Genomic DNA, 27,880 nt, shown 5'->3' with positions numbered 1-27,880 from the left:
GAGCAAATGGAAGCGTAGCGTTGGCAGTACACAAGTATGCTGGTGTGTCTACCAACCGGGAATTCTCAGGGATTTTGAATAGTCAGGGAAAACTCGGGGAACTTGTTCTTTTATCCGCAAATTTGTTTATTTTTTATATATTTTTTTATTCTTAGAAGTGTTATAGATTGACTCTCACAGTCCAAAATTCTTCAGATATCAATGGAGTGGACCAAACGTACAGTCGAGCCCGGTTATATCACGCCCGTGAACTTCGTATTGTTTAAATGAAACAGTCCAAACAACCCCTAGAAAATCATTGTTTTTCTGTATCGAACGTCCATAACTCCCATGGCGGGGACACTCGATGTAGCGAACGAAGACGAAGAACGGCCAAGCGCGGCTGTCCTTCGCTTCTCTCTGGGTCGGATTGCGCCGGCAAGGAGCACATAGCTGGGGTTGCGGGACTGGCAGGCCGCCAAGCCTGCATACACGCAAGGGATACGCAGTGAAAAAGTAATTGTATAAAAGATAAAAAAGAAGGACCAATTAAAAAAAAAAAATGGAGGCTGGCAAAAGAAAGGGGAAGGGCACCCGTGCGCGTGGGGAGGGCAGGGAGTGCCCACTGTTGGAACGGTCGCGTGCGCTCTTTTCACCAGACACCGCTGTCGGTGCATGACTAGCCCCAAAATACAGTGAACAAAAAAAAAAAGGAAAAAGAATTTCGTAAAGTCGAGTATGTTAACAACAGGGGTTGAGCAATCACTCTTTGAACGCCTTATCTTTGTTTACCTTTTTCTTTCCTCGTTAATGCTCCAGTCTTTCTTTTGGAGCGCAGCTCTTACCGCTCATTCACACTGGAAGCGGATCCGCGGTTGCAAAGCGGTTGCGATTGCGGTTGTATAAAGATCCAGTACAATTGCACGCGCACTCAATGACATGAAGTGCGCGTGTAATTGTACTGGATCTTTATACAACCGCGTTCGCAACCCTTTTGCGAACGCGGATCCGCTTCCAGTGTGAATGAGCGTTTGCTTCTCGTCGTCTCCGCATGGAGACGACGAGAAGCAAACGCTACAGGGCGTTCCTGCCCATCCTGACCCCGGTGCGACAGGACGGCTCCTACCCCGTACGGTGACGCATCTACGGTGAGGACAGCAGGCTTGGCCGGATCGAAGTGCACCAGCACTGGAGCCTTAACGACCAGCTCCTTGCTGCGCTGGAAGGCCAAGTCCTGCTCCTTCTTCCAGGCCCACTGCTGCCCATCACGAAGCATGCAATGCAGCGGCTCCAGATGCGTCGACAGGTTGGGCAGGAACCTCCTGTAGAAGTTGATGAGGCCGAGGTAGCTCTGAAGCTCCTTCTTGCTCTTGGGCTTCGGCGCCTTGAGCACGGCCTCAATCTTGCGGGGTGCCGGGGCCAGGCCAGCCTGGGAGATGATGTGTCCCAGGTACTCCACGTTGGGGGTCAGGAACACGCACTTGTCCAGCCTCAGCTTGAGACCGGCGTCCTGTAGTAGTGTCAGGACTTTGCGCAGGTTCTGCAGGTGGTCCTCGTCGTCGGTACCGGTAACCAGGATGTCGTCCAAGTACACCGCCACGTGCCTCATGCCCCTGAAGAGGTTGTCCATCTCTCTCTGGAAGATGGCTGGGGCTGAGGCCACGCCGAACGGTAGGCGCGTGTACTGGAAGAGTCCCATGGTTGTTGAAATGGTGACATACTTCCGGGCGGCATCCTTTAGCACCAGCTGCTGGTAGGCATCTCGAAGGTCGAGCTTGGAGAACTTCTGTCCCCCGGACAGAGCCGACCAGAGATCTTCTACCCGAGGCAGCGGGTACTTCTCGACGGTAGCGACGGGGTTGATGGTGACCTTGAAGTCCCCGCAGATCCTGACGCGGCCGTCTTGCTTGAGGACTGGAACGATCGGTGCAGCCCACTCGGAAGACTTGACGGGCACCAGGATTCCCTCTCGCTGCAGCAGTTGCAGCTCCTGGGTGACCCCGTCCTTCAGGGCAAACGGCATCGGACGCGGCTTGAAAAACCGAGGCCGGGCTCTCTCGGGTACGTGGATGCCGACCGTCGTGCCGGCGAAAGTGCCCACCCCCGGCTGGAACAGGGACTGGAAGTCGGTCAGGAGGCTCGGGACGTCCTTCACCACGTGCAGCGCAGCTTCTTGGTGCTCCGGCAGCCGAACACCCAGCGAGTGAATCCAGTTCCGGCCCAGCAGCGTTGGCGACGACCCCTTGGTTAAGTAAAGGGGAAGGATTGCCTCCCTGTCGCCAAGGCGAACGCTGACTTGGGCCCGACCCTGGACCTGGGAAAGCTGACCGGAGTAGCTGCGCAGCATGACGTCAGACGCCTCGATGGACACGCCGGGGAAGGTCCGCTTGAACAGCTTCCCGGGCATGACCGACACGCTGGCCCCTGTGTTCAGCTCCATGGTGATGGGGTGGCCGCAGATTTCGACTGACACCAAGTAAGGTGGCACAGACGATGGAGGCTTACTCGTCTGCCACACGTCGAAAATCTGCGGGTCCTCGGCCACGACGTGGACCCTGGCTGAGGAGGTACCCGGACCTTGTGCCGCTCGTCCCCGCCGCGTTCTTTTGCGACGACCACCCTGGCCGCGGGCTTGGCTGGAACCCGGGCTTGAACCAGGCTGCTGCTGCTGCTGCTGCTGCTGGCCACCGCTCGTCCTCCCCCCTCGGCAGACACGTGCGAGGTGCCCAGTTCTCCCGCACGTGAAGCATTGCGCTTGGACGAACTGGCACTGTGAGGGGGAGTGGGCAGCACCGCAGCGGCTGCAGGCACCGCTCCTTGTCGCCATCTTGTTCACCGCCGCTTCCGTCGACGGTGAGCCGGCCGCACGCGCTATCTCGCTGGCGTTCTTCGCTGCTGCTTCCATCGCCAGCGCTGCCTTCACCGCGTCGTCCAGCGAGGGGTCGGGGAGCTCCAGGAGTCGCGTCTGCATGGCAGGGTTGTTGATGCCGCAGACGAACCGGTCCCGGAGTAGCGAGTCCAACTGGTCGCCGTAAGCGCAGGTGCTCGCTAACCCTCGTAGCGCAGCGACGAACTGTCTGAGGGTCTCCCCGTCCGGGCGGCTCTGGTTGTTGAAGCGGAACCGCTCCATGAGCGTGGACGGCGCCGGGCTGAAGTGCGAGCGCAGCGTAGCGAGCAGCTCACCCAGCGTTTTGACGTGCGGCGTGGCCGGCTTGAGGAGGTCGAGCAGGAGGCTAAAGACACGGGTCCCGCAGCTGGCCAAGAAGATGTCCCGCTGTTTCGCCTCAAGCGTGTCGTTCGCCCGGAAGAACACGTGGACCTGTTCTTCGTAGACTGGCCAGGCGGACTCATCTCCCTCGAACGGCTCGAGCCTCCCGTAGAGCGGCATGGCGACAGGAGCGGGGCGCGGTGTTGCGACTCTCTCGGCGGCGTGGGCCGAACCGTGCACGTTGGTGGCCTCCAGTGCCACGGTTCCTCGTCGCCAGTGTCACGATCTTTCTCGAACGTGGACAAAGGGGGCCGAAGCACCCGCCGAGGAGAGACGACACGCAGCCTGGTTGTGAGGGTGGACGATGATTGGCCGGAGCACGTGCGCTCAACGGCGTTTATTGGCGCGGTGAACAATGTTGCCCGCCGAGCCAGGCGGCCGCAGACGGGCGGATTGGAGGGGGCGCCACTAACTTGTCACAGCCACCACACATAAATCTTATTCTCCCAAAAAGTGCTTTGAGGTGGTTGCTGTTTGACTTCCTTGTCGGGACGAAGTTGGCACCTTTTGCTAAAAGGAACTTTGTTGTCTCCACAGCTGACTTCGTGCTAAAAAGCAAGGCTTGGAAGGTCTCATTTGTGAAAGCATTTATTCCTGAAGCCACGAGTGTTTCCTGGATGCTCTTCACACATAGCATGAAAGCTCGTTTTCAAGCCACACCAGTTGAGGGTCGTCCTTCATTGAGATGGGTCTTTTTTGTGCACTTCCTGTGTAGGTCGTGTCATGAATGTCAAACCATTCCTTCATTGTCTTCATGAAACGTGTGGTAGGGCGGTGATCCTGCTCTTTATTTTTTCTTTGAAAACATAAAGAGCAGGATCACCGTTTGATTTTTTTTGAAGGTGTTCTAAGGCTGAAAATACTTGTGGGGATAATATTTGCACAGCATGAAGCACATTCATCTTTTCTAGTTTTGTGGGGTAGACATGCTTCCTTGTTAAATTCCGTGCCAGTTTCATGATTAATCATGATGATTTGGTTTGGTCCAGAGCTTTTCACGGAAGGACATCTCTGCAGTTCTGGAATATAAAAGTAGCTGAAAAAAAATTTCAGACCACTCACTAGATCTGTAAAGTAAGCGGGGTCAGAGGGATCCGAAAGCTCAACTGGAGAAACGTCACTGTAAACATGGAGTGAAGCTGAAGACACCTTTGTTACACCCATCTGCCTTTACACTTGTACAAAGAATTTGCTGTTTCATACTCCATTGTCCATTTCTTTTTTAGTGAAGTTCTGACGTCCCAAGGACATTTAATCTCCGAAATACTGACTCTGCAGCAGTTGTACTTAATCAAGGCATCTGGTGTTGCTCCAGTGAAAGGGAACAAAGTTGAGCTGAGAAAACTTCTTTATTTAATGTCATACATGACTGTTCTTGCTTTAAAGCATCTTCAGTGGCAAAAAAAAAAAATACACAAAGTTGCACCTGAGAGTGGCTGACGGCTGTTTCACAATGCAGTGCTACAAAACGTTGCAAAGCGTTTTGTAGCAATTACTGAAGGGAGTTCGCAGTCACCGATGGCCATCAGGACAAGAGCCCCGCTGGTCCGCCGTCCTCGTAAATGCTGCAGAGCTGATTCCATTGGAGCCGCACCGTAGGCGGTGGCTTGTCCTGTGGGATCACCCAGTCCTCAAAGGTGTTAGGTTGGAAATGAGCGCCAAAGGAACGGGGACAGGTGAAGAAGTGGACGACAACACGGGGCGCACTCGCAACAGAACGTTTATTAGAAAACACACATGCCTAAATACCTAAAATACAACATTGTCACTTCCAGCCCCAGGATGATTGTGTTTGACAACTTTGAGGTGCACGGGCGTCGATCACAATGCACGGCGTCTGTTAGATAGTTGCCGCGTGCTCCCTTGCACAATCATTAATGCAGCGGCCTGTTGGCTTTACATACGAGCTCCCACAGAATAGTGGTATATCGTAGACGACAGATGTTTTACAATCCACAAACTTCGTTTGGTGTTTCTTTTTGCATTCCTCACTAGCCTTTCCGGGGCATTTATCCTTCTGCACAAGGCCGAGGGTTTCTTCGGGGCCGAAAAAACAACCGGAACATTGTAACGCTTCACGACATTTTTTAAGTTGTGGGAGATAGCGTGAACGTAAGGAATGATAGCCGGTCTGGTTTTTTTGCCGTTCACGGGCGTTTAGGCGAACACCTCTATATTTCCTTTTCAGGCTGTCCGCTGCGTCAGTCAGAGGTTTCCGCGGAAAACCTACGCTTTCTAGATGATCCACCTGTAACAGGAAGCTCCTGCCCATTTCATGATGACAGGATTTGGCCAATGCAGCTCCGAGAAAGGACTGGGCGGTACCTCGTTTTACCAGTTTGGAATGTGCGGAGTCGTAGGGGAGTGCATCCTTCTTAGAGCGGGGTTCATAAGCCCAGCAAATGTGGTCTTCTAGAAACATAAGTTTCAAATCTAGAAACTGCAAAGACCCTTCCAATGTTCTTTCATGGGTAAACCTCACCCCATGGGAGCAGGCCGCAAAAACTTCCATTAAATCAACTGCAACAATATCAGTAAGCTCCTTATGTGCGAGGACAATGACGAGGTAATCATAGACATACCTAAAAATTCTAATATCGTCTTTATTCCCAAGTCTTTCAGCTATAGCTTGGGTCACAGAGTATTAAAACAATATCACACAAGACGGGGGCCACTTGCAAACCAATGCAAATGCCCTGTTTTTGCACATCACATCACCATCAAAAGACACAAAGGTATGTTCAAGATAGAAAGACAGGAGTCCAATGAATCTCCACACTCATACCACAGGAGCTCCCGAAAGCCGTTTCTCCATTCTTGTCGATGCATTTGGTTACAGCTGTAAAATGGGCCTGATGCGGGACAAAGTAAAAAAGATCTTCAACATCAATTGAAAAGGCATCACACTTCCCTCTAGACCAACCCCTCAGGAAGTCAATCACCTCATCTGAGCTGCGGACTAGGAACTCATCATGCAGTTTCAATGACGAAAGGTGCATTATAAGAAAGATGGAAAACTGGTACTGACACGAGTCTCTCTCTGTAACTATCGCCCTAAAAGGGACGTCCCTTTTAATGCGTCTTAGTCACGAAAAAAATGTCCAGGGACAGCTTATTACTAGTGTTCACCTTCCTCGCTAAAACAGGAAGGTCTAATTCACAGCATAATTTCTTTGCCCTCGACTTCACCCTGTTCAGAGATCCTGGCTTCACTGGCTTGAAGTTCTTGTCAACAGGTTCCTTGGCTTTTTTGCTGTACAGTTCATCGGGCAGGACGAAAAATCCCCCTTCCTTGTCCGAGGTTAGTAGCTTGAGGTTGGCGCACTTGAAGTGGTCAACGATGGCCCCCATCTTCAGGCTTTTTGGGCGTTGGCCAGCGGTGCGGCAGAGCGCATCATACGTAAATAACTTTTTAAATATTTAAAAAAAAAATATTTCACTCTAAATATGGCCTTTGCACGCAATTATATGGTGCACCTAAGCATGCTTGAAAAGAGCCGTCAATAATGGCTCGCTTTAGGTTACGACTCCGCTTGCGTTCGGTCACTTTCTGTTAGCTTGAGAATCGCCACCTTCTTTTATAGCGTTGCAGTTGAGTACTTTTCGCACTTCTTAGCGGCCGTTCGCAACTGCGGAAGAACAGACAGGGCCACGACCGAACCAGCATAGTCCGAAAACCCGATTCACCAAGACGAGATGAAAAGCACAATCTTTACTTTAAAATGGTATTAGTGGGTGCCAAATTTTACTGCTTAGGTTAGTGTTCCAAATGAGCACTTCTCACGCCCTAGTAGTTTTGATGACAGCCTTTGGATTCTAGGAGGAAAATGAAACAATCCGGTCGTGCGACTCAAATCAAATTTGGGGGTTTTACGTGCCAAACCAACGACGGGCATCTGGCACGCCCCAGCGGAGGACCGAGGATTAATTTCGACCACCTGGGGATCTTTTGACGTGCAATCGAAAGCTCGATTACCAAGCTGCCTTCTCCGCAATATACCTCCATCAGATTGCAGGCACCTCGGCCGGGATTCGAACCCGCCACATGGGGATCCGTAGGCCGGCACTCTCGCCTCGGAGCCACCGAGGCGGCTTCGTCGTGTGACTGAATGTGACGTAGGTGCACTGGCTTTGGTTTGACTACGTTCATGTGATCATAGTTATGGTCACGTGATATCGTAGATAATAGGTCACGTGATTTAGAGGATTCCGTTCATGGCTACGAGCGACTTCACACACATGCAGGGAGGGTGAAGAGACAAGGGAAGGGGGTTGCGTGGTCTCTAGGTCAACGCAATTTATTCTGCATCCCTGTAGCCCGCATACACGTCAGCAGGATACCTGCCCCTAATTGTCTTGACCACACAGGATGGCAGGGGCCGCCTATTCTTCTTTCCCAAGCGGCTCCACAGCCACAGGGCACACTGCCTGTAGGCTGCAAATCTGTAGTGCCTGGAACAATGACAGAGATTGGATGTAAGAAGCAAAGCCTATCACTCTGTTGGCAAATTCTACACTTGTTTTCATTTCTCTAGGCATGTAATCATACTCTGCTTTTCTGTTACGTCTACTCCAGCTATCACATAGCAGAATCCCTATTTGGCAGTCCATGTCGGATGGGCTAGACATGGAAGCCAAATTGAAGTGAACTGCTGTAGATTCATTCTAAATGCTCCAGAGTTTAAAAAAAAACAAACAAAAAAACTACAGGCCTTGGTTCTCCTAACGCACCTCCAACTCCTATCGACACAACAACCAGTTATACACCGGAATTAACAAGGAAGGAATATCTGTTGCGTGGTCATGATACATAAAATAAGTTCACAGGGTCCCAGTTCATAATTGTAGATAATATCTGTCATTGGTGTTGGTGACGAATATTGCGTCGCTGTGTTTTGGGAAGGACACATGAAAATTATGTGCACTGGCCAGAGGGAATGGGAGCCATTCATCCAGAACAGTGGAAAGCTCCCCATATGATGTTGTTTAATTTGGGACAAAACAGTGCAGTTCGTAAGCCTGTGAAGTAGTGGTGTGCAAATATTGGTTCGAATTAAATAGTGCACTGTCGTTTCTAGCATCAACAGCGCAAAAAGAGCCGGTTGCATCGGCTTCCCTTTGCAGCGCGAAGGTTATGGCAAACATACTATTCAATTTGAACCAATATTCGCACACACCTACTGCAAAGGTTTCCTGCACACAAGTGCCAGGGAATGTGAACTCATCAGAGAACGTCCCAATTTAACATTGTCTAAAGTGCTGCTGGCACTGCCGAAGCTTGGCATTGGTACTGGTGATTAGGGATTTGAGAATAGCAGCCTGGCCATGAGTGTTCTATGAAGCTCGCACAGAACAGTTTTGGTGTAAACATACGAGCTGAAGTGCTCATGCAATACTGGAGTGGCCCCAGCAGTTGTGATTTCATGTCTCTCCGACACAATCCGTGTCAATATCCGAACATGTCATTCTGACAGCTTCCATTTGCCATGACAGCTGCTACCACCCCCATGTGTTTATTGGTCCTGAATACCTTAGGGCTCAGGGCACCGCAATCATTTGCTATTTGGTCATATACGCATCTGCAAGACACATATATCAACATTTTTTCCCGTTTTAGACTGCGATATGTCTTCCATTATGCTGTGTTGATTTAGAGGTGACACTACTATCATCAGAGTAGTGGGGATACATATGAGCACCCCCAGGCCTCCCCATTCTTGCACGAGAAACTTTGAATTTCAGTGTTTATTTCAATGAATAGTGTTGTTAGAAAAATATTTTAACGAAAAATGATGCGATACTGTTTGGTGACCTATTCCAATCTCGAATCCTTTCTGTCATACTCACCCATGTGGGCACTGCAACATCATCTGTTAAAAAAAAAGCATGGATCTCGACGACGACAGCCTGCTTCTGAATAAGCTGTCCAGATATGGCACTCCTAAAAAACTATCCCAGCATAGCGTGCAAAGAATGCCACACCAGCGGTGCAAGTGTTGCTGGCACCACAAGGAACATGTCGAGATGATCATCCACCGGCTTCAGGGTGTCTGGCATCTGCATCCAAAAATAGTGTAAATCAAGACCCAGACACCCAATAATTATCACCCCATCTTGAGATTTTGGCTTTTCAACTAGATCAGGGGATTAAGGGATCGAAGCTAGGAAGGATTGGAGGGCAGGACGCCTTGACATGTCTCTGACTGGGGTGTTTACTGCCCTATATACCTCCCATGGACCAAAAGCCGTCCCAAAGTGGCAACAAAATATGTTACGGGAGCCAAAGTGTCATGCTGTCAGATGCCGGCAAAGTTACGACAGAGAAAACGAGCAGATGCAAGTGTGGCTGTTGTCGTGGCGTCCCCCCTTGTGACAATCAAGTGAGCACAAACTATTGTGCAGCTCTTGGCACAGCAAATTAGGCAGCTGCCATACGCACATGGACTCTTCTGGCACCGCCAAAATTCTTGACGTGGCAGATTTTTATAAAAAAAGTAAGCAAACGTAAAACAACGCATTGTAAGCGTCCCGGCTGGTGCCTTTGTTGCAATGATGTTCACATGCACGTAAGGGCAACTTCGGCAGGCTTGCAGTTACACGTGCTTCGTCGCGCGGGCGGAGACAACGGCTGTTTGACCGAAACCGAAACCATGCCACTCCGCGCTCCGTCGCCAACTGCATGGTTCCCAAAATAGTATGCAAAATGTAACTGTCCAGCATACGACAATAAACAGTCCAGCGACTTGTGCTTGCCAGGCCGGCAGGCGAGGTACAGGCTAAGCACACAGAAAAAAAGAACCTGAGCGTATTGATGCAAGACACTGCGAATCAAGGTCAAAAAAGTTCTTGGAGCGCTTCGTGCAACGACTGAACTCGAGACAAACAAGCGCGCTGTGCGGGTTCAGCGTGCAGACATTGCCTTCTTTGCTTTAGCTCACTTCTCTTCACCAACTTTCTTTTGCGGCAGATTTTTCACGTACCGGGGTCCCTCTCGAAAGAAAGCCCACCAGGAAAAACCTAAGTAATCAAAACTTCGCCAAGCAGTCATTGAGTTAGAGAGGGATTTTTATAGCAGCGTATGATTTAAACAAGAGCAGGAATGTCGATGCGTTTCAGTTTAGTAAGCGCCATATCTGCAGCGACGTGGGGACGGCAACACACGACGTCGCGCGAGCGCTTCAGCTCAAAAAGTAACTCCCGCCGCGCAAAAACGTGGTTTTGTCTCACAGCATGACGGCATGTTTGGCACCCAATACACTAACGTCTGAGAGTCCGCACACGCCCGTGTCTACCGCTAAAAAAAAAAAAGACGCGAGACGAGATTCCTGAGACGACGAGTGCACGAAACGCGAGACGTCGGGAAAAATCATGCAAGACCAAATAGACGATTAATACAGGGTACTTTGTGTCGGGTGGCGTCTTGTGCGACCTAGCTTACGCATGCTCAATTACGGTTCTCAGTTTCGTTTCGTTTATGAAAGGCGACCAAAATTGCTTCTTTGGCGCAGGCTTGGCACGGATTAGCCATATTTCGGTGAAATGTAGCAGGATGTAGCAAAGTTAGCCCCTTGGTGCAGTTTGGCGCAATTGGCGCAGCAATCACATCCCTGCACTGTTTATAAGTGTGTCTCAGCCACGCCTGGACAGATGCCTCCGAGTCATCAATGTCCGCAAAGACATCCTCGCGTGGCTTTCTGAATACGGAGGGCATTATGCTCATTGACTGCATGTAACCGGCCACCACCATCAACATCGCCCCGTATGTGGCTACCCTCAGGTGATTGCGCGATTCACGAGAAGCTGCCAGGGAAAGGGGCAGCAGGTACGCTCTTGCAGCATGACAATGCCCATCCCTACATTCACCGTACTCCCTCAACCTAGCCCGCAGTGACCATCAGCCATTCAGCACCATGAAAAAACCACCTATGAGGACCCTATTCCATGGACACTGGTGAACTCGAAGCGGCTGTCCAGGCGTGGGTGCGAAGCACTCCCAAAGAGTGGTCCCGGAACGGAAAGGCTGCCACACTACTAGAACCAGTGCGTTCGTCTCCAGGGGGACTACGTTGAGGAGGTCGACACGCCTACCGACCCCTAAGTGGACAATATCTGCGGAAAAATAAATCGTAAATCAGTATGGTACGCCCCCCATATGGCTGCACTGCCTTGACAATTATGGTATGGGAAGGAGGAAATTTTTTTATTTTTTTGAGTGCATGGCCTGCAGTGGCATAGCCAGAAATTTGTTTCAGGGGGGTGTTTTACATTGCTGGTGTGTGTGTGGGGGGGGGGGGGGGGAGGGGGATACTTTGCATCGCTGGGCGAATGGAAGGTTTCTAGTTCGCATTGCCATTGCATTGTAAACGGTGCACGAACCAGAGCAATGAGCCTTCAATGACTGCCTTTTTGTGTAGTTTCTTGACCAAAAAGCTTGCAAACACCGTCTAAAGCCCCTTCTGACAATTTGGATACTGGAGTAAAGAATATGACTTTTGCCGATAGGGTTGGAATATAAGTCTCCACTTGCCTTCTAGAGGAAAGACGTAGTGGCATCCATGGACTCAACAGCAATCTGTGCCTATGTCATCGTTCTCAAGTTTTTGATTGTTTTGACCAGAGAACATTGCACTCGCTTGGGACACCCAAAAATTGAAAGGATGCATTATCGAAATGCCAAAAATAAAAAATGTTGAAAGAACAAACCGCCGAAATCTCTATTAGCCGAATCACCCGGTACCAGAGACCAAACAATTCCAAAATATTATGTTCAACACGAACCTACAGGGTTCTAGATTGAGAACGTGGAAGAAACATTTGTTCTGCCAGAGGAATTCTTTGTTTGTTGAATATGATCTAATAGTTTGTGTGTATTTCCCAAAGAAAGCTAAGGATGTTGAGCTTGTCCCAGTTGCCCAAAGTGGCTGTCAGGCTCTCTTCTCGCATGCTTTGCTTCTTGTGTGGTAGATGGCGAGGTTCTAATCTGATTTCTGCCTCGATATCGTCTTCGAGCGCAGCTTGCACATTTTTCATGCTCCTAATTTTGCAGAAGACACTTCCATGATTCCAACACACTGGTGCAGCTAGCATCTGCCAATACCGTACCAAATATGGCGATCAGATATGTACGCATTCTCACCTTTCGGCGTTTTGCTGTTGGGCATTTTATTTTTCGACGTTTCAATGTTTGGCCTTTACATTTTGATTTTCGTCATTTTGATATCGGCCCCTGTTTTGATGGGCTTGAAGGTCACACGCAGAGACTAGACCTGGTAAAAGGACGAGGATGTCTGAGCTGAAGGTGCCAACTGTACTGTCGACGTTGACAGTGCACTTGAAGCAGTTGGTGTTTGTTTCTTCTCAAAAAGATTGCCCAGCATCAACTTAGCTGGCATAGCTAAGCTCATTTTTAAGATAGCAACAAGGCATTGATGCATGCAAGATAAAGTAGGTGTATGCAGTTTTCTGAACTCTTAGCTCTGAGAAACAAAGTGACTGGAGCATCCTTCCCCAACACGGTTGCGAATTACTGCGTCAATATCATAACTTCGTGCTTATTTATTTGTTGCTTCAAAAGTGTTGTTCTGTAGTATAGTGCTGGTCCAGTCCATGAAGCTAGCAGGAAAGAATCTGGAAACAGTAATTCTTCGTTTTTCTGAACTTGGGAAAATGCAAAAGCTACGGCATCAGCAAGCCAATCGGGGCGTGTAAAAACAATGCATGTGACAACGTAATGTCTTAGTGTACTCCTCCTGTGGAATTTTGGCACGTGCTTAGCTCCGTCGCTCAGACTGGCCCACAAGGGCAGTAGCTTTCACCCTTTGTTGAGTTATGCTAAGACAGAAAAGCAAGGAAACTGCATGAGACGAATACAATCTCGGGAGTGAATTAATCTTCGGCTCTCGTTGACAAAGTAGGACTTTCAAGCCTTTGAGGCCACCTGCTCTCTGCGAGCTTGTAGAGGGGCTTCAGGCGCTAATTCGGCTCTGTTCAGAGACACCATTTGAGCAAGCTGCGAGCCAGACTTGGGTTTCTGACACGGACTGCGTTATCTTTGTCGTTTGCGCCAAAGCCAAACGTGTGGGATATCCACTGCTCTCTTGAGAGACAGAGAAAGAGAGAGAGAGGGAACCTTTATTAGTTACACCATAGTCCGGTGCTTGATTGGGGCCACCAGTGCTCACCCGGTACAGCATGGACATGCTGTACCAGTAGGAGCAGTAGTGTATCAACGAGTTGAAGCTGGGGGGGGGGGGGGGGTTGAGCCAGCCTGCCTAGTCAGAGGGTCGAGAAGGGTGAAAAAGAGGGAGGTAAGGGAGCATTGGGCATGGGGACAACGCCAAAGCATATGTACATCCAAGGTGTCGCCTTCTATTGCTCTCGACGAGGCGAGGCCGTCTCGACAAGAGACGAGGCCATGTGACTGTCATATATTTCATAGTGCTATTGTTGCATAACATTGCATCTAAACAGAGCAAGAAAATGACATATCTAAACTGATAACCGCAAATGCAAGGAAAAATAGCTCTCCATGATCTGGCCTAACGGGAAGAAGTGTAACGCTCGAAGAGGGCGGTCTCATCAGAACAGTTCGTTTAGAACATATAAGAATATGTGTAGTTTATAGTGGGACAGCAGTTGGAAGTGTCCGTGTTTCTGTATTGAACAAATGACTGGGTGGTAACTAGGCAGGCTGCTTCTCATTTAGTCTCTTGAAAGCCTCCCTGGAGCGCTATATTGCGCCTGGACAGTGGGGGTTATAATTAATTTCACTATCGGCAACACAAACAATTCATCGACCGCTTCCCAGGATGGTGCTAAACGTTCATCTAGCCTAACAACAAGTTATTACAAGTACGTATGTACGCTGTGAATCGGACAGTGAACGTAGTTGCCGAGGGCACGGTCCTCACCGAGACATGGTGAGTTTGCTCACGCGCAAAGCATGACATCGTACTCACTCGCTGGCACTTGCGCCCATCCCTTGCTGCCCGTAGTGCCGCATGTTGAGGTAGGCCAACCTCAACACCTCAGGGTTGAGGCACAGGGCCTCGAAGTCCGGGTGGCCCGTTACGCAGCCCTGCCGGCCCTGCTGCTTCCGTGCGACGGCCGGGTATTCGCGGCAGCAGACGCACTCGACGACGGTCTCCATCGGCGCGCAGGAACCACATAGACACCTTCGCAGAAAACACGCATCAATTACCCATTAAAGCGGGGTATAATGGAGCGCACCACGTACCAGTCCGTGTTCCCAAGCCGCCCGATTCCATCGTCGGGTGCGTCTTCCAGCTCTTGCGGACTCGCTTCACCGCGGCGCGGCCGTTCGTCGTTGCCACAGTCGGTGCCCGCGGCGCTGCGTTCGTCGACGTCGCGCATCGGGGTCGAATCATAGGATATGGCACCCATGTCAGCTGTCCGTTCCAGGATTTCGAGCTCTAGAGACGTTAGGTCCGAAAGGTCCATAGCGCGACCGTGGGATGCGACGAACGACGAATGCTGAGCACAAAGTCCGAGCAACTTTGGTCCGGGCCCCTTGACGACGGTCCGCGCGTTGGAGAGATTCCTCCGCGGGTCGGCGGTCGGTGACGCGTAGTGACACTGGAATCCTTCGATTGCCATTGGCTGATGCGTAAAGAGATGCCCCTCCCGTTTTCCGGGGTCATCTCAGAAAGGGGGGCGTGCCGGGGACTTTGATAGCAATTTTAATAGGGAAATCCGCCGCGCATGACTGTAATTTTACGATTTTTAGGATCCTTAGGACCCATAGATTGAGTTACCGCCATATATAGACCATCGCAGAACGCTCCGGAGGGCCCCTTTAATGGCACCCGGCAACAGCGACTTCCTGTTATTTTTGGTACGGCGTGTGGGGCACCGTGCAATCAAACGCGTCGTTGCGTAGGTGTAAATGAACGCCATTTGCGAGTATTTAGTGCGTGGATTGTAAACAGGTTAAAAGATATATATTTCAGGCGTCTGGGATGACTTGTACCACATCTAAAAGACACGGGGCGCTTTCCAATTCACAAACTGAAGTTTGCTAATTAGTCTTAATCGACCGAATAATTGGGCAGATCGAGGAAAATGCGGCAACTATGTTAAGACGCTTGCTAACGACGTGCAGTTGGTTTTACTTCCCTGGAGGACTCCGTTTGCTTTGTTTTAAAGTTTGATGCAAGTAATCTGGGAAACCCTGTACACATTGTCTCGATGTTCCCTAAAAAGCTAAGGGTTTTTAAAAATCCCCTCTCCCCAAAGAAGTTAATTTTAATCTCTCGGAACTGTTTTCAGCTACGGACCATAAATACTGCTCAAACAAACGAGAAATCGCATAATTTTAAGAGATTGTAGCAGACGGGTAAGTTTTAGTTGTCGATTGCGTGCGCGAACTTCGCATTTTACTCCCACCAGGGCGTCCAAAACGGTTCCCCGATCGGCGCATTTACCGCGTCCAAAGAAAAATGGTCCCTCGATTTCCGCCCGATGGCATCGCAGAAGGGCGGTGCTCCAGCGGCGGTGTGTTCATTGCCACTTCAAGACCACTTTCGGTGCGCGGGCGGAGCTTACTCCGCTTTTGGCGGGGCTCTCTTGCAGAGACGTAGCGCACGACAACATTCGTGCCGTCGAGGCGCAAGATGCGTGCAGAGTCTTTCCGGCAGTTTCATTGTGAAGCAGTATGCAATGCATTCTGTGTTAAGTCTGCCTTTGGCACAACAATGCAAAAAGAGCTTGTTTTGTGTGTTTATTTGGTATTGATTTGCCTAACTGCAGAAATTGCTAGAGTTCTCTTTTTGAAGGTGCGGAATGCTTTTCAACGGAGCTCCATCAATCGGAAGATTTCGCCCATCCATCTGCCCGTCGGTGCATTTCCCGCCAGGTTTAGCGGTAAAATTAATAAATGCATAGCTTCTTTCCGAGACGACCGTTAAGTGTCTTCTAAGCAAATTTAGAGGACCACGCGGCCCCTCATTCCGCGGCTGTCATTTGCGCGGGTGGTGAGGGAGATACTGCAAGGTTTGGCCCCCAGTCGCTCCGACCGCTATCATGCAGAGGCTCGCCTTGCCGGTGCTACAGGTAAGCCTGCCTCGTCTTTTGGTCGCCGACGTGGCGCCCCGTCGACGTTGGCCTACATGCCGTAAAGTCCTGAGAGATAGCCCACCTAAAATAGTTAGAAAATTGGGTGGAAATGAGGGGTGGGCTAGCTTTTGGTGTGCAGTTGGGGCAAGTTGAATAAATGCTATTTTTTGATTGTGTGTCCCTGTCAAAGTTGTTATCGCGGCAAGGGGCAATGAAGCAAAGACGACTAATCCAATCAGCAGTGTTGGCTTATGTCTCGCCATAGCTAACTAGACGCATTTACGCCACGGTCATCATTGATCCGAAACTACGATTACTAAGAGGGGGCCATCTTTCGGTGTTTCAAATGAAATAGCACCTCGAGCCAGAAATGGGGGTGGGTTACCTTTCTCGGGTGGGACATCTCTTCGGATTTTACGGTAGTCCTTTTTTCGTCAATACATGCCTATTCAGTCGTGGGTCAGGTAGGCCTGTGACTGAATCAACCTACGTGGCCTATTTAGTCGATACCACTGCTAGCCTTGGGTCTTCGGCATACTTCGCTTGGCGAAACACGACCGCACGCCGGTAGGATGCTCGTCCAGATCGAAACGGGCAGGAGAGGGGAGGATCACAAGACCCAGGAACCTTGGGTCTTGCTGTGCGAGCTTGTGCTCTACGCTCTCCGAGCCACCGTGCACTAACAGACCCGACCGCCAGTCCTCCATTACGTGAAAGAGCAGCGTCTCCCCTTTCAAGAGGTGGTGCAACGATTTTCTAACTTTGGCCAATTAATTGTGGGAATTAGTCGAGACCAACCATAATATGAGGAGCGGGAACCCTTTCTTTCTTGTGTGCGCTAGTTTTTAATCTACAAAGAGATTGAACAAGTAGAAGTGTTTCGAGTGAGTTTCGGTGTCGTCTTTGGGACCAGCAGCCTTCCCTGCCCGTTGGTCGACTTTTCAAGGCCACACTTGCCATCGTCGAGGTATCGAGGTGGGAAGGCTTGCCGCGGGGAAAGACGTTGAAGGTAGCGAAGGAGAGGAAACGGTTTCCTTTATTTCCGATAGATGGATAGATGGCGCCGCGAAAAGGGTCACGCCATAGTTCCGATGACAACCACACAAGACTGCAAATTAAAAAAAAAAAAAATATGGTTTTGTTTTTTGCAATTGCAGTAGAAGATCGATGATATGAATCTCGAGGGATCGCAGGAGATATTTGTATCGTCCATAATTCATACTAACAAAAAATCAAGTCACATGACTATGTGAAACCAAAGGGGGCTACTTCCAATTCATTGGTCACACTCCCATCTAAAGAAGTCGATAATGTTCTTCTGAGTCTTCTGTGGTAACTCGGACAAAGAGGCAGAAGACGAGATCTCGCGAAAAGACCGCGAGCGAGCTCGAGACAGAACACTGAGCGCGATTGACTGGACTGAGCCGACATGAAGCAGGCCCTAGGTTAGCCAGCGGCATACGTTTTTTTAATCATGTAAATAAACCCACAGTTACTACAATTGGCGACGAGGGTGTTCCAGCCATCATCCGTGTGCATCAACGGCATAGGTAAAGCCCCTTCAACCCGAACGTCCACTGCTCTGACACCCTGGCGGAAGCTACGACTGCTAGGACTTTAGGAAGGGACCCCGCCGACGCTGACACAGACCGGGTGAGGATGACCTACATCGGTAACGTTCCTGATTTCAACAAGTCAGAGCGATTCGATCTTTACATTGAGAGATTCGAACGCTGGCTCGCGGCTAATGAGGTTCCGGAAGGCAAGAAGGCAGACATTTTGCTTGCAACACTTCCTGCATTAACTTATGAGCTGCTTCGAGACCTCGTATCTCCAAGAACAACAACTGAATGTTCTTACGAGGACCTCAAACAAGTACTCATTCAACATTTTATGCCCAACCCCATCACGATTGCAGAACGATTTCGGTTCTACCGACGCAGTCAAGAGGAGGGCGAAACTCTCGCTGAGTTCATAGCCGCGCTAAAGAAGCTTGCTCATACTTGCGATTTCAAGGACTTCCTGAATGATGCCTTGAGAGACCGGTTCGTTTGTGGGCTGTGAGACGAGTATTACATCAACCGCCTGCTCATCGAGAGGACGCTGACTTTCAAGTCAGCATGCGATATCGCCTTAGGGTTAGAGCTCGCCAGAAGAGACGCTCGTCAGCTCACCCAGACGGCAGTTCCTCAAATTCAAGGAATTCAAAAAGTTCAAGTTCAGACGCGTTCAACAAAAAAAAAGCTGGCGGCGCCAAGAGCGTCGAGTGCCTCTACGTCTAGCACCTGCTACCGTTGTGGCTACCATCACCTTCATCAGGACTGTCCTTTTAAGAAGGAAGTGTGCCGTAACTGCGGGAAGAAGGGACACATTGCGCGAGTTTGCAAAAGCAAGACACGTGCGCAACACCAGATATCCAGCCAAGAAAGTCCCCAAGACGACTACGTCACACTGTATCCAGTTGATGGAGACACACAGTGTCGGCGACGGCATCGAAGTCCTGCTGCAAATTGCAGGAAATGCTGTAAAAATGCTGCTTGACACTGGGGCGGCTCTAACCATCATCTCCGAGAGGCAATACAACGAGTCGCTGCGCGGTTTGCCACTAGAACCCTCGACTCTTCGCCTCCGCTCGTACACCGGTGACGCCATTCCTGTCCTTGGAGAGGCACAAGTTCCGGTAACCTACGAAGATCAGACATTGACGCTTCCATTGGTGGTCGTCCACGGAGATCGACCAGCTTTGCTGGGAAGAAACTGGCTGCGGCACATCCGCATCAACTGGTCCAACATCTTCTCACTGACAGAGCCTGCTGCTCGGAACGGACTAGACAGTTTGCTAGCCAAGCACAAGATGCTTTTCAGCGACCAACTGGGAACGGTGAAAGGAATCAAAGTAGCGATTCACGTCAAGCCCGAATGTGCCCCGATTTTCTTCAAACCTCGCCCCCTCCCATACGCCCTGCGTGAGGTGGTGGAGAAAGAGTTGGAGGCCCTTGAAAAACGCGGCACAATCACCAAAGTTGATAGAAGCAGCTGGGCGGCACCGATCGTGGTGGTCCCAAAAAAGGACAAGTCCGTTCGACTTTGTGGAGATTACAAGGTCACCGTGAACCGTTGCATTCAGCCGGAGACCTATCCACTACCAAGTGCGGAAGACTTGTTCGCGACGCTTGCTGGTGGCAAGTACTTCAGCAAGATAGACTTGACCAGTGCCTACCAACAGTTGGAACTAGAACCCAACTCGAAGGTTTACACTACCATCACCACACACAAGGGTCTTTACCGGTACAATCGCCTACCTTTCGGAATATCCACAGCGCCGTCGATTTTCCAACGGTCCATGGATCAGATCCTGCAAGGACTGGAGCACGTAGTTTGCTATCTCGACGACATCTTGGTCACGTCAAGTACTCTGGAGGATCATCTTCAATTGTTGGACCGAGTTCTGGCTCGACTGACAGCAAACGGAATTCGGGCCAATCTTCGAAAATGCGAGTTCCTCAAGAGCAGCATGGAATATCTCGGCTACAGAATCGACGCCCAAGGATTGCACCCAACCGAAAGTAAGGTGCAAGCCATCCAGAACGCGCCGTCGCCTTCCAACGTGATGGAACTTCGTTCATTTTTAGGCCTGTTAAACTATTACGGACGATTTTTGACGGGCCTTTCCACGATTTTGAAACCACTACACCAACTTCTAGAGAAGGACAGCCGCTGGAAGTGGACGTCAGAATGTGAAAAAGCCTTCAAAGAGGCAAAAGAGAGCTTGCTGCGAAGCAAGTGGCTCACACATTACGACCCTAGCAAGCCGCTTTGCCTCGCCTGCGATGCATCTCCAAGCGGAGTGGGAGCAGTCATATCTCACATCATGCCAAACGGTGACGAAGTGCCAATTGCTTGCGCCTCTAGGACGCTCTCACCGAGTGAGCGCAACTACGCACAGATCGAACGAGAAGCACTTGGTATTGTGTTCGGTGTGAAGAAGTTCCACAAGTACCTATACGGTCGGAAATTCACCCTTATTACAGATCATAAGCCTTTGACTGCGATCTTCAACACCCAAACAGCAATTCCAAGCTTAGCCGCTCTACGAATGCAACGTTGGGCACTTACTCTCCTATCATACAACTATGACATCGTGTACCGGAAGTCCAAAGAACACGGCAATGCAGATGCACTGTCACGTTTGCCTTTAGACCTTGCTTCCAGTGACCCGGACGAAGACACGTCGGTACTTCAGGTCTCCAATGTGGAACTTCTCCCAGTCACAAGTCACCAAATCGCGGTGGAAACAAGGAGAGACCCGACCTTATCCAAAGTCCTGAACTTTACCCTAAATGGTTGGCCCACCTCCCTTCAAGATAAAAACCTGCGTACTTACTTCGAAAAACGGGAGCAGCTCTCTACGGACCAAGGCTGTCTTCTATGGGGAAGCCGAGTCGTCGTACCACCGAATCTTAGAAAACGACTACTACATGAGCTGCACGAGAATCACCCAGGCGTCAGTCGCATGAAGGCCAAGGCACGAAACTATCTCTGGTGGCCAATTTTGGACCAAGACATTGAAGATTTCATTAAGCAGTGCTACGCCTGTGCATCCATGCAGAACCAACCAGCTGCTGCACCTCTACACCCGTGGTCTTGGGCGAGAAATCCGTGGGAGAGGATACATATAGATTACGCCGAGCTCGACAAGCAGCACTACCTGGTAGTAATGGACAGCTTCTCCAAGTGGATCGAAGTCCTGCCCACAAAAACGACTACAGCAGCACGCACCATTGAATTGTTGCGGAACCTCTTCGCGTCATATGGAGTGCCCTCTGAAGTTGTCTCGGATAACGGACCGCAGTTCATTTCTGCAGACTTCGGGAACTTCTTGCGAATGAACGGCGTGAAGCACATCCGTACACCCCCATACCATCCCGCTTCAAATGGCGCGGCTGAGCGAGCGGTGCAGACATTTAAGCGAGCATGGAAGAAAGACGCAGCTGCTGGAAACACACTCACAGAAACAGAGCACCAAAGGCTGGCCAGGTTTCTTCTGAACTATCGGAGCACTCCTCATACAATCACAGAGAGAACACCGGCTGAACTGTTCCTCAAGCGGCCGCTTCGTACTCGCCTGGATTTAGTCAAGCCAAGTGTGGAGCGGACTGTGACCAAGCACCAACGCCAGCAACAGTTGGCACACGACAAGTCACGACGATCACTTCGTTATTTTGATGTAGGAGATAAGGTCCTCGTGCGAGACGTGAGAGGGAACCAACCCCCTTGGTCTCCTGGAGTTATTGTTTCCCGAAGAGGGCCACTATTGTATCTAGTGGAGGTACGGGAACGTACAGTCTCCGTTCACTTGGACCATCTTTTGCGACTGGATGCTCAGTTACCAAGTAGTGAAACAACCTGCCCACCACCATGGATGCTCTTAGGCCCGGCTGCCACTCCTAGAGTGTCGACGGACTCAGCTGGAGACTTGCAGAGTTCATCGGGAAGAGCCCCACCTACAGTGGTACAGCCAGGCCCGGCAGGAGACGCAGCCACGCCTCCGACTGAGCACTCAAACCGTTACCCTCAACGGATCCGGCGTCCCCCAGACAGACTTGGCGTGCCACCGAGCCTACCGGATGCTGGAGCTCCCGCTGGCACCTAAACGATTAAAGCGGGAGGAGTGTGGTAACTCGGACAAAGAGGCAGAAGACGAAATCTCGCGAAAAGACCGCGAGCGAGCTCGAGACAGAACACTGAGCGCGATTGACTGGACTGAGCCGACATGAAGCAGGCCCTAGGTTAGCCAGCGGCATACGTTTTTTTAATCATGTAAATAAACCCACAGTTACTACATCTTCTTTTTCCGATGTCACCCAAAAGGCACTTTTGGAACACGGAAGAACGAGCGTACCTGTCATTGCTGACCTTGATCTCGGGCTCACTATGCGGCACAGCACATCGAGAGCATGCAGTGTTTCAGCAGTCGTCGGTGGCTGCTTGTCATTAGTTTACGTCGCCGTCATCATCTCCGCTACTTGACCGTCCTTGCAATGCTGTCACTTCCTCAACGATTGCCTCGGCAGTCCTTAATCCGCAAGTAGCGAGGCTGTCATCTGCGGTAACGAAATCGAAGGCCGATTTCTCAGCATAAAGCGCAGGTCTCGGTCCTCAATTCTCAAGTTTTCGTCTGGTTCCGGAGGAGCAGCCACTGTAGGATTTGTGAATTCACACTTGCGGAAGCCGTTACATAAGGGTTGATTCCACAATCAACGTCAATTCCAAACGTCATTTCTCACGTTTACTCAAGTCAGTCAGAGTTGCTGAAACTCATTTATCGCGTGACAATAAATATAAAGCAGCAACCCTTGAGTGAGCAAACGCGAGTTACTCCAGCGAGCCAAATTCTCATCACGCGACAACACAGAGCAGCGGTGGACGTGGGTGTGTTTTCGAATTTTGGAACGCACCTACGGTTATCGGGATTGCATGGTGCGTACATAGAAAGAACGGCGAGAGAAATGACTCAAAAAGCGTGCTACAGTCGTAGGAGTCAAGTGATGCCGTCCCGCAGGAAGTGTAAAGGTTGTTGATGATCGTTCACATGATCCTCCGCGGCCGAGAAAGCATTCGGACTATCCCGAAACGTAATAGATTAGTCTTAACGAACTTCTGCCGGGAATTTCGAAAAATTCGTATCTTACCGAAATTCGGACGAACCGTCGTCGTATCATCGAGATTCTACCGTATGCAGCAAATTTGCAGCATTCTGAACGAAGGTGGCACATTTTCTCCTCTTTTGCCAATGGAAACGATATAAAAAATGTGAGCCGTAAATTTTTCGACAGTAAAATTGTGGGCCTCTCCCAGTTCTAACGCATCGCCTCGATTCGTTGGCGTTTGACGGGCGTCACCTCTTTTCCAGGACGCGTCGGAGCAGTTCGTGACTAACTTCCTGTCTGCGAGTTACCTGTGTTCCCTCCACGCCAAGAGACAGACCCTGAGGAGGGAGGACATGATTTTCCTCCAAAACCTCCTCAAGACCTTTGGCAAAAGCCTCGCCCCGGCCTTCTGAAGCCGCCCGGTTCCTTCATACGTCGACAGTGCTGTGTACATAGCGTAATCTTTTTTTTGGGTCAGTTCCTCCCGTTATTGTGTTATTTTTATATATTGCCGCGCGCGCAGCTGGCCAAGTAGGCAGCGTGCGCGTGGCATAACGGTGTTATTTTTATATATTGCCGCGCGCGCAGCTGGCCAAGTAGGCAGCGTGCGCGTGGCATAACGGTTATCGCGCTTGCCTTCCACGCAAAAGGCCAGGGTTCGATTCCTGGCCGCGGCTACACATTTTTGTTGACACTGTAATGTGATGTTCTGGTGAATTCGAGAACTGTCTTGCTGATTCGAGGTTAGAATGTTCTACGCGCCGAACCTTCTTCGCCGAACGATCCAGAAACCCACGAGGGTACATAAGGGATTCCGCAAGGCGAGCGGAGTCAGTTTCGCCCCAACACTCGACTCTGCTGTCTCGCCGACTTCGACGCGACGCTTTATTACTATTTTCTATTCCCTTCTTGTTTTGGGCACAAGTTCGCCACATTAAACGTTTATTTCTTCCTGTTGATTTATTGTTATTCTGGTCACCACCCGTGACATTCTGGTGGAGGTCTGGGGTACCGCATGTTCGTGCAGCGCACCCCTCCGAGTTCCCGCAGTACGAGTCCGAACCCAAGCTCCCGAGTACCCAACGAAGACACCACCGAGACCTGAGTAAGTCGCCACATCCAGTTCCTAGACCTGGAATACGGACTGCTGCCAACCAAGACCAAGCAAACCAGAAGGACGACGATGGCCAACCAGTCGGAGACCCCGGCCGCTCTTGCCGTCGTTCACCTGCCCGTCGTACCGCGGACGGCTGCTCCATTCCACGGCGAGCAGCACGAAGACGTCGAAGACTGGATTGACGATTATGAACGCGTTGCACGCCACAACTGCTGGACCGACGAGCAGCGCCTGCACAATGTCTATTTTTCGCTTCTGGGGACCGCCAAGCACTGGTACGAAAATCATGAGTCCTCCCTGACGTCGTGGGACATTTTCAAGGCCGATCTCAAGGCTACATTCATCAACCACCACCGCCGAGAGAGAGCCGAGGACCTACTGCGAACCAGAACCCAGGGCCCCAACGAGAATGTCACCGGCTTCGTAGAGGACGTCCTGCGCCTGAGCGCCCGCGCCGACCCTCGGGCTACAGAAGAGAAAAAGCTATGAATCCTCATGCAGGGCGTGAGAGAAAACATCTTTGGTGGCCTCGCCCGCAGCCCTCCGACAACTGTCGAAGATTTTGTCGCCGAGGCAACAAACATCGAGCGTGCCCTGCAAGCCCGAGCCAGCCACTACAACCGAATCGCCGACACGCCTGTTGCATCGACGCTGGCATCTTCCCGAATCGACGAGGGCCACATCCGCCCTGACAACCTTCGTGAAATTGTCCGGGAAATATGGCTTTGAAGCTTGTTATTGTAACTTTCTCTTTCACTCTTTCAACGCGTCTGGGCGCGCTTTCTCTCTCTCTGAACCCGCGCCTCTCGCCTCGCGATGCGCTGGCCGCTGGCGCCGGGAAGTCGGTGGACCGTTGGAACGCGCGAGGGACGCGAGCCGGCGAGTTGTTTCGCTTCTGGGAGTGCGTCGCGGCGCGAGATTCGTCCCGCGTTCGTGCGCGCGCGGCTATCTTTTCTTTTTCGTGGGAACTTGTTGTTGTTGGTGTAATGTGGTCAAGCATGGATTTTCGTCATCAACACACCACCTGATGTGCCAAGTGCGGAAACAATGACTGCCGAAAGCCGGGATATCAATGGTTTCGAGTTCGAATGGACGTGCGGTACGCTCTTTTGGTCTTCTCTTGCTCAAGTTTCTGAGCAAGAGAAATTTCTCACTGTTTTGAGAAACAAAACCTAACTCTCGCAGTGGTAGTGAGTATTAATTGTTTGATTTTGGCAATAGCTGCAATGGTTTCCAATCACAAAACCAAATCCTATCATTGTTCAGGATTGCTCTTCACTCGCCGCGAGAAATATGTCATTGTCAAATTACTGGAGACTTCTGTGTAGACTTTTTCATATCAAGATCGAGCACATATGCTAACCTTAAAAGATGGCAAACTTTTTGCTGTGAGCTGTTTATTTGGTACTGTTGTCAGCGATTCACGCGTCTGTTCGCGAGGAGTGAAAATATGAGCCTAAATATTTTTCGATTAACTCAGGATGAGCGATAGAGCGATCCGCTCTGGTTTCCCGTTTCGTTTAGCAGTGACTCACTCCTAAATTTAAGTGATAATATTAAAAACGAATGGGCAGGTTCTCGATGAAGACTCAATACCAAAGAGCTGAGCTGTTTTTCTTGGTACTCATTGCTTAGTTTCCTTTAGTTGCAATTAAGACACCGTCATCGGTCTTTACTTATATGCTTACTTATATAATCAAATTTCAAGGACGCATATCATCACCTTCGTCGCACGTAACCTTAACGTTTTATCCTGTTTTTTTGTTCATTTCTTTGTTTCTCGTGTGCAAAACAGTGAGAAATTTCGTCTGTATTTTCTACTGTCTTTTGAATAAAAATGAACGCAAAAGGACAAGCATTGCATATTTTTTGTGTATGTGTCACTTTCGTTGCTTTGCTAGGTTTTCTGCTGCTTTGCTGCTGGTCTCGCTTTTCAGCGCTGGCTTGTGTGCGTTTCAACGCACATTAACCAGCATCGAAATGCGAAAACCAGCCGCAAAGCAGCAGAAGCCTAGCAAAGCAACGCGCAAACCGGGCAAAAACAAAATGCTACAATATATATATTTTTAACTCTAGGTGGCGCAAGCTACCGCCCATCCATCCAAACACAATGGCGCTGCCGTGCAGTTTCGGTTTTGGTTTCGCTGTGCCGCCATGTTGATTTTAGTACAGCCACCAGATACCAGGGGATTCAAATGGCGCTGCGGCCTCCCAGGGTTTTCCAATTTGCGTTCCATGGGCGGTATAGGAAGTTGCACTCCTCTGACACGGTACTCAAAAGATTTTGCAAAATGGTAGCTGTAGATGGCTGTTCTAGCGGTCGACTGAAGACCAGTATACGTTCGGGCGACGCTAGTTTTCACGTGTGGGTAGCTGTTCGTGTTCGTTGACGACGAAAAGAGGACGTCCGCGGAGGAACCGGATCCCGGAACGGCGGGATCGCTGCCGCTTTCCCTTCGGCATCTCCCCCGCGTCCGTCCTTCGGCATGCGGGCCGCTCGTTGCCGACTGGGCGGTCTCCGTCGGGTGATGGCAGTGGCCGCCACAAACGTACTCCCGTTCCGTTGGTGTTCGGTCACTGAACGGAAGCTCGAACTCGCTCGCGAGAGCTGCATTCGTCCATGTTGACAGAGTCGGCGCAACGACCGCGCCATAGAGTAATATACACAAGGTAAAGAGCGGACACTGCCATAGGCCCCAGCGGCCCAGATAGACCAGTGACAGGGAGCGCTCCTAGCGGGCGGTATTAAGTATAATCTGATTCCGTTTCCGGTCAAGTTAGTTTCGGTTTCGGTTTGGGCATTTTTGCTCCGCTTCTCCGGTACCCTTCTCTCTCTCTCTTTCCTCCCCGTCCCGCTCGGCTCTCGGGAGTTCCTTGACTCCCCAAGCCCCTGTTTTTTTTAGCATTCTTTTTTTTTTTAATATTGACGCTCTTTTACTTTATTTTTTACGATGGAGTTCTTGCAAAATGTGTCAAATAATATTTCAACTTACTTCACAAAGCAGAAGTGTATATATTTCTTTTCTTTTTTTTTCTATTGTAAAGCATTCAAGTTACACAATCGCCGCATTGACTCCTGGCTGGTGGAGCATTTTGGAGCCAACAACAGTAAGTGGTTCCAACACATTTTATTGGACCACATTCATGCATACATGATTTACTTCAGAAGCTCCGTATGTTTTATACAAAAGAGATCGACACTCACAAAAATAAATGAATATGCAGGACTTCGGCATATCGTACACTTCGTAATAGATTCTGAGCGGAACCAAGTTAACAAAACCTTTCCACGGAGAACATGCTGTATGATACATTCACTTTCACGCCGACTCGGGTACGGGAAGTAAGTGCAAAAATAAATAGGTCATCGCTATCATTACCAGTCATAAGAGTATAATAACAGTGCGATGGACACGCCGGATAGTACAAATTCCCGATTTCCAGCAAATATAAAAAACACCAATTTGCATAGCCTCAAACTCACTGCGGGCGAGCCATTACCAAACAATGAGAACTCTATTCGAAATCTGACAAGATTCAACGCCCCTAAACATTCCCCGAAATTGTTCAGAAAATAAATATGGCTTCAGAAAAAAACGGCTAAAAAACTATGGACAGTGGATACAAAAGTGGATACATTTTCTTTCAAATACTTTTAGCCTCTATACACTATTTTCTATCGAAATTTTGTAGAAAGTGGACAAATATTTCTGTTGGGGAGCCGTGATACACATTCGCTGGCAAAAGGGGAAACAAATATTTGGAGAGCAAGCTGCACCGCCCACTTAATAA

At 50.1% G+C, this 27,880-nt stretch overlaps 1 protein-coding gene across 3 annotated transcripts; it reads right to left on the bottom strand.

Moving 5' to 3' along the window:
* Positions 1-7,358: 7,358 nt before the first annotated feature.
* Positions 7,359-14,958, bottom strand: LOC120847855 (P2X purinoceptor 7-like). Of its 3 annotated transcripts, XR_006076993.1 has the most exons (4): positions 14,484-14,958; positions 14,206-14,421; positions 9,095-9,304; positions 7,564-7,699 (listed from the first exon to the last, which is right to left on the bottom strand). XR_006076993.1 is itself a non-coding variant. In XM_040219768.3 (3 exons), exons 1-3 carry the CDS (start codon positions 14,861-14,863, stop codon positions 7,546-7,548), a joined length of 750 nt encoding a protein of 249 aa, XP_040075702.2. In that variant the 5' UTR covers positions 14,864-14,958; the 3' UTR covers positions 7,359-7,545. The 3 variants fall into 3 exon arrangements, 2 of the variants coding, with proteins under 2 accessions (XP_040075702.2, XP_042143674.1); XM_040219768.3 differs by lacking the exon at positions 9,095-9,304 and having other exon boundaries at positions 7,359-7,699; XM_042287740.1 differs by lacking the exons at positions 7,564-7,699; positions 9,095-9,304 and adding an exon at positions 12,057-12,507.
* Positions 14,959-27,880: the final 12,922 nt, after the last annotated feature.

This window comes from Ixodes scapularis, unplaced genomic scaffold, assembly GCF_016920785.2.
Source record: "Ixodes scapularis isolate PalLabHiFi unplaced genomic scaffold, ASM1692078v2 ptg000247l_1___fragment_3__unscaffolded, whole genome shotgun sequence".
Lineage (NCBI taxonomy): Eukaryota > Metazoa > Arthropoda > Arachnida > Ixodida > Ixodidae > Ixodes > Ixodes scapularis.
Note: the sequence above shows the minus strand (reverse complement) of the source record. Positions and strands in the feature narration are given on the sequence as shown.

What these genes read in the sequence shown, in the direction of transcription:
- LOC120847855 (XM_040219768.3), bottom strand. Translation starts at nt 14,863, where the DNA reads ATGGCAATCGAAGGATTCCAGTGTCACTACGCGTCACCGACCGCCGAC. An exon ending in CGGCTTGGGAACACGGACTG is followed by an intron (nt 14,422 to 14,483) that starts GTACGTGGTGCG and finishes TTTTCTGCGAAG; the next exon opens with GTGTCTATGTGGTTCCTGCG. An exon ending in ATGGGCGCAAGTGCCAGCGA is followed by an intron (nt 7,700 to 14,205) that starts GTGAGTACGATG and finishes TCATTGTTCCAG; the next exon opens with GCACTACAGATTTGCAGCCT.